This window comes from Montipora capricornis, chromosome 4 (genome assembly GCF_036669925.1).
Source record: "Montipora capricornis isolate CH-2021 chromosome 4, ASM3666992v2, whole genome shotgun sequence".
NCBI lineage: Eukaryota > Metazoa > Cnidaria > Anthozoa > Scleractinia > Acroporidae > Montipora > Montipora capricornis.
Window position 1 is genome coordinate 41,284,853 of NC_090886.1, and position 14,752 is coordinate 41,299,604.

Sequence of the window (14,752 nt, forward strand, 5' to 3'; positions counted from 1 at the left end):
GAAGCAACACTTCTAAGATGTAGTTTACACGTTTCAAGTAACGCCCTAGGCATAATCACGTATGCGCGCGTATAAAAAGCAACTCGTAACAACCGTAATCGTTATTTAGTTATTCCGCAACCGCTACGATCAGAGGATCAATCGGCTATAGGCTACCATTTGACTATTATTGAGTTATACTCTCTGCTGTCGTGTGTGCGAGTCGTCACCAAAGTAAGTTCCTTATTACTGGATTGCCAACCCAGTCGGGATCTCTCTTTAATTTCGTGGTTTTTTTTATTTTTCGTTTTCTTTTTTTTTTTTCTTTTTTTCCGTGTCGGTAAAAGTCCTGCCTTTCACTCCCCTGCTAAGTGGTGTCTTTGTGCATAGAGCCTTCTACGCGTATTTTCTTAGGATCGAGAGGGTAGTGGGAAATGCGTAGATTTCTCTGGTGGACACAGTAGAACGATTAACTTAACCGGCAATGGCGTCGAAAGTCATGTAACGCGAATGACGTTTTAGTGGATCTTTGAACAAAATGTGCCCTAATGAAGCTCAATAATGGCAAGCGAATTGGATACTGGACAAGACAGGCGGTCGAATGTTAGACGCGACGAGTAATGGACTTCGACAACAATCTGTCGCCCGTCGAGCCGTAATCAAAGTGAGCTGTCTTCCTAACATTTTGCCAAGCGTGGTGTTTTGTACAACACTCAAACCAAATGAACAGTTCTCTGGTAACTCAGTGTGGGTTCAACAAAGACAGAGAAGGAAGATCATGACTAAAACACCACACGAGTACATACGGGTAACATACGAGTAACATACGAGTAACATACGGAACATACGGATACATACGAATACATACGACTAACATACGACTAACATACGAGTAAAATACGAGAAACATACGGATACATACAACTAACATACGGATACATACGAATACATACGAGTGATACGAATGTTTTTCTCATAAAGGAAGCTCTAATTATAGGCCTTGCAGGCATTTTTCACGTCAGCAAACACGTACCCGGCTCAGTTTGAGGGGGGAGGGAGGGGGTGTTGATCAACCCCCCAAGGCTTTCGTTAAATTTAGTCACAGTAAAATAAATTCACATGGAGTGCAAAACCCTTAGCTTGCGCTACAAGATGACAATATATTTTGGATGTCGCTTATGTCGTGTGACGTCATCAGATCCGCCATCTTGATTTCACTATTTCAGCTTAAGTTGCCTATGATAAATCAGTGCAAAAAATCAGTGCAAAATCAAGTCAGAAAGCTTAAATGGGGTAAAAAATTATGACAGACCTGCTCTGACTTCCTTACGTGTCTTAAATGTAAACTGGCCTGACAGTCATAATCAACTACGAGAGCAACAACCAAAATAGACTGACAACTATTTGCGCACGCTAAAGGCCGCGAAATACTAGATACAAAAACCCTCAACTAGGCGCGAAACATTATTTCGTTGCAAGTTTGGGTCGATTTCTCCCGTTTTTCACCTTGCATGATCAACTTGTCGCGCAACAAAAGCATTTGTTGCGGGTTGAAAAAAGTTATTACGAAAAGTAGAGCGCAGATCTACTCTCATCAAGCTCACAACTTGTCGCGCAACTAATGTGCTATTGTACTAGCAAATCAACCACTCAGCGCCCTGCATTTCTTCAACCCGCAACACATGTTTTTCTTGCGGGTCAAGTTGATCACGCAAAGTGAAAATCTAGAAACATCGACAAGAACTTGCAAAGAAACCATGTTGCGACACATGCTGAGGCTTTTTGTATATAGTATTTTGCCGCATTAAGGGTTTTGCACTCCATGTGAATTTATTTTACTGTGACTAAATTTAACGAAAGCCTTGGAGGGTCTATCAACACCACCCCCCCTTCCTCAAACTGAGCCGGGTACGTGTTTGCTGACGTGAAAAATGCTTGCAAGCTTATAATTAGAGCTTCCTTAATGAGAAAAACATTCGTATTACTCGTATGTATTCGTATGTATCCGTATGTTGATCGTATGTATCCGTATGTTACTCGTATGTTACTCGTATGTCAGTCGTATGTCAGTCGTATGTATTCGTATGTATCCGTATGTTCCGTATGTTACTCGTATGTTACTCGTATGTTACCCGTATGTACTCGTGTGGTGTTTTAGTCATGATCGAGAAGGAATCCATATAGTGGATCTGTTATCTCAGTTGTCTCGCTATTTGTCAGATTTGTATTTACCTGTTCTCAACTCTGCACAGTCTTCCGGTATAACAATTGGAAATTTCACTAATAAGTCATTGACGTGAATGGCGTTTTAGTGGATCTTTAAACAAAATATACCCTCATGGAGCTCAAGAATGGATCGTCAATTGTATGAGCAAGACAGCGCTGAAAAATAAATATCTGGATTTTAAGAGACGATTAATGGTCTTCGACAACAATTTCATTTTTCGCCTTTGGATATCAAGTGAGCTTTGTTTCTAATATTTTACTAACTTGGTATTACATAAAACACGGAAATGAAATAGCAGTTTTTTTTATGGATTAAATCATAGTTACTAACTATGATTTAACAAATTAACATTGAAGGAATCGAACGCCTACAAGAATGCATCACAGTGTTTACTCAAGTCGCATCTTAGTTGTCTGACAATTTACATTTACCGGTATTTTGTACTCAACTCTGCAAAGGTGTAAAATATTTGGAAATGTGACAGTGGAAAATTACTTGAATGAAAGCTTTTTGTCTCTTTTGTGCTTTATTATTTACGGTCAAGGTTCTTTCGAAAAGGGTTGAATGTGAACTGTCAGAAATTTATTTAATTGCATCTGCTTTGTGATTGTGTGTTCGCTTGCACGCACGCAACTGAAATAGGAAGGGTTTCTTGCCTCTTATAGCAAATATGTTGCTTGTTTCAATAAATGTTTCGCTGGAAAATATGTCTGTGAGGTTTCTAGCTGTTGTGAATTTATCGTGGTGTGTAGTTTTCGAGCTTAGCAAATTTGCATACATGTGGTGAAATGTGATACGGGGAGAGTTTTTGTGGTAACGCTTGAGTCACGAAAATAAACAGGTCTGTTGGAAGCGTGCGTGAGTTTCAACAAAATGACCCCCTAGCCTGCGTAGCAAGCGTTTCCGTGCTGTTTCGGAGCAAAGACCGCGCAAAAAAATGGCGCGAGTAAGCGGGGAGGGGGTGGCGTGTTGCTTTGATTGACAGCACGCCGGAGAGTCCGTGGGAATGTAAAAGTTCTTGACAAACAAAAATATGACCCAAATGCAACAAAAACAGGCACCGGAAACTCGAGTAAACACGAGCCTGTGAACTTTTGAATTGACGAAGTTAAGAAATTTGAAAATAATTTTGAATTATTTTTCGACCCTCGAACTTTTACCCTAGACCCTCGACTATTTACCCTCTACCCTCGACTATTTACCCTCGACCCTCGACTAGTTACCCTCGACCCTCGACCCTCGACCAAAAGGCAAACTCCATGTTTCGCGAGTAAACATGCCGCGGTAAAATAACGCGGTAACTTGATCACTGCGCTCGCTGAATTCGATGTGCGATTTACTCGGTGCAGCCAAACTTGTACAATTACAACAAAACAACTAAAATCTCCCAAACTGTTTTTCGCTGATGGTAACTTTTTATATTCGTGGTTCAAAATTAATGTTGTTTTCATGTCGTTGATTTTATTACCGATGGCAAAATATTTTATGCTCGATCGACCGTCCTGAAACTTCCTTCTGCTCTTCTTAAAAACTGTGTATCCATATTTATTTACTTTTACATCAATATTTGTTTTGGATAAAGCAAGCTAACAAAATCTGTATCTTGCTTGGTTCGCATTTGATAGCATTAAAATAGAATTTTCGGTCCTATGCTTCTGTTACTGAGTGGTATATTTCTTAGGTCGCCCATCTAGCTACTCACCCCGCCGAATAAGGGTAACTTCAGCTTTCAACTGTTGTTTACAAAGCTTTCAGATGCTGTCAGATGCTTTCAGTGCACGCTTACACTTGTGGTGGAAAGAAGTTGCATGATCAACATGTCAGCCCAGAAGCCAATGTTTCTCGATTCCCTTTTATTTTCTTCAGTCTCTCTGGGTTCAGTACTTTGCTAGTAACCACATGTCTTCTCAAGGGGCTATTTATCTAAGACTTCTACCATGGCGCTACAATGATAGACAATACCAAAACAATATCGTGTACTGTTAGACCTACATATTACGCAAAGACAACGGTCAACATGTCATCCCAGAAGACAATGTTTTTCCCTTCCCATTTATTTTCTTCAATCTTTCTGGGCTCAGTACTTTGCTAGTAACCACATGTCTTCTCAGGCTATTTACCCAAGACTTCTGCCATTTCACTACAATGATCGACAATACCAAAACAATATCGTGCACTGTTAGAGCTACTAAATCTCATGGAAGGCAACACACAGTTCAGTTGACATTATGGAATAAATCGCTGTGTTACTTCACTACCACACGTAAGCAATGCGTGTCAATTTTTTTTAAAGAGGACAGGAATTTCTTCTTTCTGACAAATGATTAATTAATAGGCCGGTCGCCAGGTTTTTAACCTCACAAAAGGATCTGTTTCGTCGTACGAACGTGTGAAGACCTGTGAGCCAAAGGGCCTCTGCTGGTATGACTTCTGGTATGACTTCTGGGTCCCCCCCCCCCCCCCCCCAACTTGAAAAAAATTGCGTGGAACGCTGCACGTACCACAGGCAACCCAGTGTACCCTCACGGAGGGTCTAGTCTTTTACTTTCATTGTTATTACTGCCAGCGACTAGTTTTCAATGTTCAAGTGTTGTCACGCTACGAAACCAATTGTCTGATCTTTACCAAATTATTGTTATCGTGATCAAGATACGTTCGATGCTAGTAGTTTTAGTTCTGTTATTTCTACTATTCCGGTACTTTGGATGAAATGTTCTCAGCATTCTTTTTATGCTACGAGTTGTTAGTTATGTCTATTAGTCTTTCTGAAACCGCCCTTTTTTGTCGGCCGGTTAAGTACCGATTATTATGTCTGTTATATGCCTATGTAGCTAACGCTTTATCTTAGCTGTATTCTATTTAATTATCGTTTTCAGTTCGAACCCACACTACATTATACTACCTTGTTCTACTCATTTGTGCCGCATCTACGAACTTTACTACCATCAAGTTTACTTCATCAGTTATTCTGGGAACTGTTTTGTTACCGTAATTCACCTCCTGTCATCACCGTCTTCACTAGTTTGTCTCGAGAACCTTGAACTGTGATTAAACGTGATTTTAATCATTCTGCAAACTGAGTTCGAATTGTCTATCGCCTCGCATATCGCCACCCCTGTAATTGTTAAGTTTCTGAGTAAGACGCAACCTTAGGATCTTGGCATTTACATGAGTTCGAATTTGAACGGCGAGCAAGCAACTATCTCAAACTGTGAAGGAATTCTCGCAGGTCAGTCTACGTCATAAGACCTCACGCAATCGTAACCCGACACTACTTATAGGAGTGACTACCGGATGCCAAGTTGTTATCATCAATTAACACGGGATTAATCGATCTTTCTTATCGCAATGGATACAAAGAGGGCACGTGGCCTCGCGAAAGGAGTCGTGACTAGGAAGATTAACGAAATTACCGATCTAATGACTGATGAAAACAATGTCGATGAAGTAAACAGGAAAACAAACGAACTGAAAGGAGTTTGCCTTTTGGTCGAGGGTCGAGGGTCGAGGGTAACTAGTCGACCCTCGACCATTTACCCTCGACCCTCGACCATTTACCGTCGACCCTCAACAATTTACCCTCGACCCTCGACTAGTTACCCTCGACCCTCAACCCTCGACCAAAAGGCAAACTCACTGAAAGAAGCATTTGACAAATTTGAAGCTGCGCATAGGACATTTCATAGCCAACTGACGGAAAGAGAGGCTATCGAGGAGTCGACATCGCATTATGACTCGGTATTCGACCAGGTAGAACACATGCAAGAAATTGCAGACGTGTGGCTCACGGGGATCGAAACGACAAGGCTAATAAACTCTTTCCAGGTGCAAGTTAAACCAGAGGACAGTGTGTCAAACGTTGGCACACGTTCTCTCGTGTCTCGAGCATCACGCTCTTCACGCTCGTCGCAAACGTCACGCTCTTCGTCCGCTAGTGCTAGAGCAAAGGCCGCAGCTAGAAAGGCCATTTTAGAAGCAGAAGCTGCTACGCTCAAGCGATTGCACCAAATTGAAGAAGAAGAGTTAAAACTGCGACAGCGCAAAACCAAGTTAAAATTCGAAACTGAACTGGCGAAGGCAGAAGCCGAAGAACTCGTTTATGCGCAAGCGGTAGAAAGAGAAATTGCCGCGCGCTATTTTCCAATAGAAGAACCGCAGGCGGAATTTTCTGCTGATCCAGTGCCGGCTCCCAATGGAATCGAAATGGTTCTGAAAGGAGATAAGGTCGCACCTATAGCTAACGCCATTGGATCAGAGAACCTCCCAGAACAGTCCACCCCCCTTAACCCTACTTTGACGTCTGTTGCAAAATCAGAGGAACCGGCAAGGCGGTTTAATCCAGAAGCCTCCGCATGGCGAAAGAAATGCGTGGAAGAGCCAACACCTGGCCAAAACTCTGTACCTCAGGCCACCTCAGTTACTCCACCAAAGGGTGATATTCAGCTCTTAATTCACCAGCAACAAGAAGCTATTATGGCATTAACTCTACCGCAACCTGAAGTTCCTGTGTTCTCCGGCAACCCCATCGGGTACTGCGAATGCCTTCGAAAACCTTGTGGAACGAAAAACCTCAAGCGCTAGCACAAGACTTTATTATCTTCTGCAATACACTAGTGGTTCTGTCCAAGATCTTGTGCGAAGCTGTCTAAAAATGCCTGATGACATTGGCTATAATGAAGCTAAGAGGCTATTGGCAGAGCGATATGGGCAACCATACAATATTGCCACTGCGTACGTCGACCGCGTAATTAATGGTGCACCAATCCGTGTTGAAGATGGTCCTTCGCTACAGAAATTCTCTATACTGTTGACCAGCTGTAGAAATACCCTCAAGGAAATTGGCTACCTGAACCGTCTTGAAAACCCTGACAGTCTGAGGAAAATCGTAGAGCGGTTGCCTTATCCACTGAGGCTGAAATGGCGTGATCTTGTGGATACAATCTCCCAGAAGGAAAAGAGGGATCCCAACCTGAAAGACATATCGGAGTTTGTGGAAGCAAGATCAAGAGCAGCCAACCACCCCATTTTTGGTAAGGTCCAAAGCGAACAGAGACCGTCCTTTAACTCCAGGGCAAGCACGAGAAACAGACGAGACGGTAAATCTTTCACCACACAGGGACTAGAGCAACCCTTCCCACAGCGACCAAACAATAAAGAAGAAAGAAAGGAATTTAAGTGCCCCTCTTGTAAAAGAAACCACTGGCTGTCACAATGTGATGAGTTCAAGAAGTTAAGTTTAGGCGACCGCTACCAGTTCGTTCGTGCGAATAAGCTATGCGTTAATTGTCTAGTTCCTGGTCATTTTGTTCAAGACTGTCCAAAACGGAGCTTTTGTCGTATTCAAGGGTGTACAAAGAAGCATTCAACTTATCTACACGTGAAAGAAACGCCACCAAGTCAGAACGAGAAAGAAGGTCAAACCGAACCACCAACAACTCCAAATGCAGCACAAGCGAGTAACAGCTACTTAAACGTGAACACATCTCAAGTGACCAGCGGTTTTGTGATAGGATTATCGATAGTTCCAGCGAAGGTTAAAGGCAAGGGTAGCAGTAAGAAAGTGCTAACGTATGCATTCCTGGATTCAGGCTCAAACACGTCGTTCTGTACAGAAGATCTTCTCAGAAAACTCGGCACCAAAGGGAAGAAAACGTCCCTCTCCCTCACAACCATGGAAACGTCTAGCCAGTCAATCGAGTGTTCTCTTGTGAATCTGGAAGTATCGGATCTCATCGAGCAAAACCAAATCGAGCTACCAATGGTGTATTCTACGCCCAGCCTCCCGGTCTCAAATGACACCATCGGAACGCAAGAAGATGTAAACCGCTGGTCACACTTGGAGGGAATTAAAATGCAAAGTATAGAATCGGAAGTCGTTCTTCTCATTGGAAGTGATGCTCCTCAAGTGCTTCAACCGAAAGAGTTTAGAGAAAGCAAAGACGGCGGTCCTTTTGCAACACGAACAATTTTCGGATGGGTATTAAATGGTCCCCTAGGCAGAAAAGAAAGCAAGGCTCCTACTGCAAACTTCCTCGATACAAGCGCCAAGCTAAGCAAACAATTTGAAGATTTCTGCAACTTAGAATTCAACGACTCCAGCTACGAGCCTCAAGCTTGCATGTCACAAAACGACCGAAAAGCGTTACACATCATGGAAGGCTCAGCAAAACTTTCAAATGGCCTTTATGAAATTGCCTTACCTTGGAAGAATGATCCACCACTTCTAATGAACAACAAATCACAAGCAAGACAGAGACTAACTACACCCACTGAAGAAACGTCTTCATAGAGATTTAGCTTTACACAAGAAGTACAGAGACTTCATGGATGATCTGATTAACAAGGGCTACGCAAGAAAGGTTAGCAAGGAAAATCTGGACTACTCAAACGTATGGTATTTGCCACATCACGCTGTGTTTCATCCCCAGAAACCTGACAAGGTCCGCGTCGTATTCGACTGTTCAGCCAAATTCCAGGGTACTTCTTTAAATGACCAAAACCAAACAAAACCATCCAGCTCCAATCCGATGATAGTATCATTTCGCCATTAAGCATTAGCGAAATTAATGAAGCTGAAAATTAAATCATTAAATACGTCCAGAAGCAAACCTTCAAGGATGAGTTGGCTAGTCTAAGTGGCGTCGGCAACGACACTCGAGAAACAGCAAACCAGAACAACCTTAAGAAGAACAGCAGCATTTACAAACTAGACCCAGTCTTGGAAAATGGACTTCTCCGTGTAGGAGGACGATTGGAACACGCACCAATAGAAAATGATGCCAAACATCCCATTATTCTTCCAAAGAGACACCATGTTACTAAGCTGATTATTGAATACTTCCATCGCGCTTCAGCCCACTCTGGAATCGAGTACACTCTATCACTTATCAGGCAAAGGTATTGGATCTTGGGAGCACGATCTAATGTCCGCAACATTATCAACACGTGTTTCAGCTGTCGGCGCCGCCAAGCTCCCGTAATGCAACAGAAAATGGCCAATTTGCCGCAAGATCGTGTCACGCCTTCAAAGCCACCATTTACGTATGTAGGCGTAGATTTGTTTGGTCCCTTCCCAGTGCGCCGCGGACGAACAACCGCTAAGAGGTACGGCGCTTTGTTTACGTGCCTCACGATAAGAGCTGTCCACATCGAGATTGTTCACTCTATGGATACAGAATCGTTCATCAACGCCCTTCGACGCTTCATCGCGAGAAGAGGAGGAAAACGGAGGAAACTTCGTTAAAGGCGAGAAAGAGCTACGGAAGGCGCTCCAAGAATGGAACCAGAACCAGATCCATGAATTTCTCTTGCAGCAAGAAATTAAATGGACATTCAATCCACCGGCTGCTTCACACCACGGCGGAGTGTGGGAGAGATGCATTAGAACTGTAAGGAAAGTTATGAAAGCATTGCTGAAACAACAGGTCTTAGACGACGAAGGTCTAAGTACACTGATGTGCGAAGTTGAGTCGATAGTGAATGGCAGACCAATAAACAAAGTGTCTGACGATGTGAAGGATCTCAACGCGCTAACACCTAACCATCTTCTACTTCTCCGAGCTGAGAATTACAGCTGTCGCAGATGGCGCCAAGTTCAATACCTCAGCAACGTGTTCTGGCGCCGCTGGACCAGAGAATATCTTCCATCCCAACAGCAACGACAAAGATGGACCAAGTTACAGTAAAACCTAGCAGTTAATGACGAAAACCTACCGCGTAGTGTATGGCCGCTAGGACGAGTGCTCGAAGTTTACCACAATCGGAAAGATGGGCTAGTACGCTCTGCTAAAGTCAAGACCAGGACCTCTGAGTTAGTGCGACCCATAGACAAGATTGTTCTACTGGAGACTGCGGAGATTTTAAGCAAGAGTTAGCAACTAAGAATATTATCATAATGGACACGTAGTGATTAGTATGAACATTTATAGTTTAGTAATCAATAGAGTTAGCGTTTCAAACCTGTTATGGTTATTTAGTAAAGGCTCCTATCGCCTTTAATGGGCCGGAATGTTAGTTTTGAAACGCTCCCTGATTTTAAGACATTTTCTAGTAACAATCAATAGCTTTGGTTTCAGTAGAACGTGCTCAAATGTATTACGCATCGGTTAGGAATTTGCAGTTTCATGCTTACTCAAAGCTAAATTCGTGTAGGAAATGAAGCAACACTTCTAAGATGTAGTTTACACGTTTCAAGTAACGCCCTAGGCATAATCACGTATGCGCGCGTATAAAAGCGACTCGTAACAACCGTAATCGTTAGTTAGTTATTCCGCAACCACTACGATCAGAGGATCAATCGGATATAGGCTACCATTTGACTATTATTGAGTTATACTCTCTGCTGTCGTCTGTGCGAGTCGTCACCAAAGTAAGTTCCTTATCTTTTACTTTCATTGTTATTACTGCCAGCGACTAGTTTTCAATGTTCAAGTGTTGTCACGCTACGAAACCAATTGTCTGATCTTTACCAAATTATTGTTATCGTGATCAAGATACGTTCGATGCTAGTAGTTTTAGTTCTGTTATTTCTACTATTCCGGTACTTTGGATGAAATGTTCTCAGCATTCTTTTTATGCTACGAGTTGTTAGTTATGTCTATTAGTCTTTCTGAAACCGCCCTTTTTTGTCGGCCGGTTAAGTACCGATTATTATGTCTGTTATATGCCTATGTAGCTAACGCTTTATCTTAGCTGTATTTTATTTAATTATCGTTTTCAGTTCGAACCCACACTACATTATACTACCTTGTTCTACTCATTTGTGCCGCATCTACGAACTTTACTACCATCAAGTTTACTTCATCAGTTATTCTGGGAACTGTTTTGTTACCGTAATTCACCTCCTGTCATCACCGTCTTCACTAGTTTGTCTCGAGAACCTTGAACTGTGATTAAACGTGATTTTAATCATTCTGCAAACTGAGTTCGAATTGTCTATCGCCTCGCATATCGCCACCCCTGTAATTGTTAAGTTTCTGAGTATGACGCAACCTTAGGATCTTGGCATTTACAGAAGCTGGCTGGGTTGTAGTTTATTTCACTGATTAAAAGACGCTCTGGCGAGGCAAGATTAAATTGTAGTCTCCTGGTTGTATGACAGCCTTGTCAATCATTATTTCGCTATTTAAATATTTTGTGTGAACTCAAATGAATATTAAATTTTCGACGGACAAGCCCGAGGCTTCGAATGAGCACAGTTTTCTTGGTTCCAGTTAAAAGTCATACCAGGTATGTCTAACCTTTCCCTTGGTGACAGTGAAAACACACCGTAGGCTTAAACTAAGGGAACTACAGCAGCTTAGAGCATAGACTTCAGGCCCAATTGTAGAAAAGTCTTAGAAGCCTCATTTTACATCTCCCCTCCGACAGAGCTTTTAGTCTTTATAAAAGTTACCCCAACTGAGCCTGTGTTCTACGCTGCTCATGAAACTGATGGAAGATTTCATACCACATGTCAAAGCACATTCTGTTGTTTCTGTTGGATTCGAAACAAACTATCTGACAAAATTTACTAAGTTTGTATATAAAAAAAAACTTTATTTACAAACATTGCAGAGAATAATAAAAATCCAAATGAAGTAACTATTGTTAAAACTATATAGTGTAAAATTTCATATGCCACATGTTAAAGCACATTCTGTTGTTTCTGTTGTATTCGAAACAAACTTTCTTTCTTTCTGTCATTTTGGCGTAACGCTTGCTAGCAATTTATCTTGGAAACCGCATATTTTTAATGTTTATGAGAGAGCTTGCAAGAGAGCGGATTAAGTTAAAGGGTTTAAAATTCAAACTTAGTAGAAACGCTCTCGAGAGGCTCTATAAATCTCTCGTTCGCCCTGTAATGGAGCATGCAGATCTGGTTTGGGATGGATGCACTGAAAACGAATGTGATATCCTCAAACATGTGCAACTCGAGGCTGCGAAAATTGCTACCGGGGCTATTAAAGGAACTGGTGAGCATCGCATTGCGCTGGGAAGAAATGATGTCGAGAAGGCCTGTTCATAAAGTGGTACTTTATTACAAGATTGTAAACAACCTTTGTCCTAACTATCCGCTTAAAAATAAGCTCGGGTTTTGCACTATGGTTTAACAGTAGCGTTAGCCCTTATTTGATTTTTTAAATGTTTCCTGAAGGAAAACATGCAAAGATTAGTAAAAAACTGTTGTGTAATCGTTTGATTGGTTGGACAAAAAATCATGGTACAAACGTCCTCGGGAAAGCCCCTGAATACTTCTTGTTTTTCTAGAAATATCACACGATGTGCGAACAAGTGCCGTTCTTTAAAAATTTCTCAAAAGAAGTCGGAAATGAGTGAGTAATACTAATAGCGGAGCTCCATACGCATAGGAACCCATGAGTTGCATTTCTTATGGTAATCTTGGCCAGCGGTATTACTCGTGCAGGTGGGCGCGTACGCACGACGACGACGACGACGAAGTAGCCCAATAATACATATTAGTATAATTACATAGGTGATTATTGAAAATTCTCTGCGCTGATTGGTTGCTGTTGAGGTGACTATTACGCCATAATCACCTTGTCGAGTGGTCTATAGGAGGATATGTCGTTGAGTTGTAGGCATGCATTGATGTACCAGTTTCTGTCTATGACAACTGTGGCTGGTCCCTTGTATGCTGATTTAATAATGATGTCGTTACGTTTCCTGTTTGTTTTGAGGGCATCTCGTTCGCGTTTGGTCAAATTTTCACATACGGTCGAGGACGTGATGTTGATAATGTCATCAGGCTATAGACTTAACTGATTAGAGTGTAATTGTGAAGTGCTAGTTTTGTACCCCATATGAACCATTTGAGCTTTAGCCCTACTAATGGAAATGGGCCCACACAAGGACAGAGAAAAACTCTGAACAGGGTGGGAATTGAACCCACGACCTTCGGATTAGATCACCGCTGCTCTACCGACTGAGCTACAAGGTCAGACGGGAACAGGCTGTTTTCTATAGAAAAGCAGGTCATTTTCTGTAGACGAGTTCACGCTCTTGAGTGCATTATGGGTAATCAGGGCAAGATGGAGAGAATTCAAAGGTTTGTGTGGAGTTCAAAACGGTGAAAAGTATTCATGATATGCAATTTTGTTCTTTTTTATTTCCCAAAACAGAAGATATGTGCTCAAAGGTGCGGCAGAATAAAGTTGGAGAGGCTATTGTAAGAATTACTTTACTAAACAAAGTTTCTGCCATCCCGTAATTCCAAAGGCACAAAATTACAGAGAATGTATGGAGGCAAAAAAGCAATATTTAGGAATTCAAAAGAATAGATACCAAGTCCAGTTAATCTCAGTTGTGAACTTGAACTTATTTCTTTGGTTTATGAAAGCGAAAGTCTAAAAAGTAGAGTCATGTACAGTTTATTTGCTTTTTAATTTCCATGCAAAACCTTTGAATTTCCCGCCATGTGGCCCTGATTATCCATGATGCACTCAAGAGCGTGAACTGGTCTATTGCGTCTAAAATGTAGTGCGAGTCCAGGTGCTTTTGAGACGGAAAGGATTGAGGTTAGTTTAAGGAGAGTTGCCATGGAATTATTCAAAGAGTCGCGTCATTAAACGTAACGACATCATCATAAAATCAGTAGACAGAAACTGATACATCAATGAATGCCTAGTCATCGACACATCCTCCTATAGACCACTCGACAGCGACATAACCGCCGCAGATAGCATACAAAAACTCGTCCTCAGTGGCTAACGCTAAGAGAGAGTGGCACAGCTTGGCGGAAAGCAGTGACTGTCATTCAAGGGCACCCAACGAGAAAATTAAGCCAATAACCTTTGAGAGACATTTCTATGCTTATTGTAATCTAATGCAGAAAGACTGTCTAAAGAGATGTTTTTATCACCAAGAAGAATTTGATCTGTTGGATATCTTAGCCGAAAATTGAAGTGTCCGAAAATCTCGGAATGATATTTCACTCATTTCAGAAACTGCTAACTGAATTTTACCTTCTAAGAACTTCCCCGCAGAGCATTTACTAATCCGAAGCTGCTAGGTGACCTTTTTAAGTGCCATAAATTGCAAAATTTATATATCCCTACCTAAAACGTAAGAGACTATACTTTTCCCTAGTTATGAATCTTTTAGGTGGTGTTTTAGAAAAAAAATCTATAGCTGTTTAGCATCAAAGAACCGAAATTCTAAGAACAGTTTGACTCTTCCGAACACATATTTCACTGAAGATTATCGCTGGGTGTCCCTGGTCATTGGTCATCGGTTGAATTATTGTTGGCCTTAAATTTTGAACAGAAATTCCTTGTTTCACGTATAATAATTCATCATTCATCATTCATCACGCGAGGGCGTGCGTTCGTTGTAGCTTAGAGATATTATTCTGTCCGATTTTGCACATTTTGAATATTTACTGCCTGTAGGAGGCAATAAAGATGTTATTTTACAGCCCAGCAGAAACGTTTGGTAAATTAGCCAAAATTTCAACATCGCCATGGTTTTCTCATTCCTTTGCAGTTCCCTGCTGATAAATTAAAATGCTTGGGGATTTAAATGCTTATTGAAGTACAGTCAAGAATG

The 14,752-nt window shown here is 41.6% G+C and overlaps 2 protein-coding genes and 1 long non-coding RNA gene across 3 annotated transcripts in view; all 3 read left to right on the top strand.

Moving 5' to 3' along the window:
* Positions 1-6,857: 6,857 nt before the first annotated feature.
* On the top strand, positions 6,858-8,495 carry LOC138046699 (uncharacterized). The gene has a single exon (XM_068893292.1). It carries the CDS (start codon positions 6,858-6,860, stop codon positions 8,493-8,495), a length of 1,638 nt encoding a protein of 545 aa, XP_068749393.1.
* Positions 8,496-8,529: 34 nt separating this feature from the next.
* On the top strand, positions 8,530-9,891 carry LOC138046700 (uncharacterized). The gene is made up of 3 exons (XM_068893293.1): positions 8,530-8,565; positions 8,808-9,182; positions 9,382-9,891. Exons 1-3 carry the CDS (start codon positions 8,530-8,532, stop codon positions 9,889-9,891), a joined length of 921 nt encoding a protein of 306 aa, XP_068749394.1.
* A 577-nt stretch (positions 9,892-10,468) lies between these two features.
* The window catches only part of LOC138044739 (uncharacterized), a 9,823-nt gene continuing 5,539 nt past the window's right edge, over positions 10,469-14,752 (top strand). The window contains exons 1-2 of the long non-coding RNA XR_011131499.1: positions 10,469-10,574; positions 14,690-14,752. The exon at positions 14,690-14,752 is cut by the window's right edge and continues 52 nt beyond it. This is a non-coding gene — a long non-coding RNA (uncharacterized lncRNA). The remainder of the gene's footprint in view (positions 10,575-14,689) is intronic.

What these genes read in the sequence shown, in the direction of transcription:
- LOC138046699 (XM_068893292.1), top strand. Translation starts at nt 6,858, where the DNA reads ATGCCTGATGACATTGGCTATAATGAAGCTAAGAGGCTATTGGCAGAG.
- LOC138046700 (XM_068893293.1), top strand. Translation starts at nt 8,530, where the DNA reads ATGGATGATCTGATTAACAAGGGCTACGCAAGAAAG. An exon ending in ACAAGGGCTACGCAAGAAAG is followed by an intron (nt 8,566 to 8,807) that starts GTTAGCAAGGAA and finishes AAATACGTCCAG; the next exon opens with AAGCAAACCTTCAAGGATGA. An exon ending in GTCGGCGCCGCCAAGCTCCC is followed by an intron (nt 9,183 to 9,381) that starts GTAATGCAACAG and finishes CTATGGATACAG; the next exon opens with AATCGTTCATCAACGCCCTT.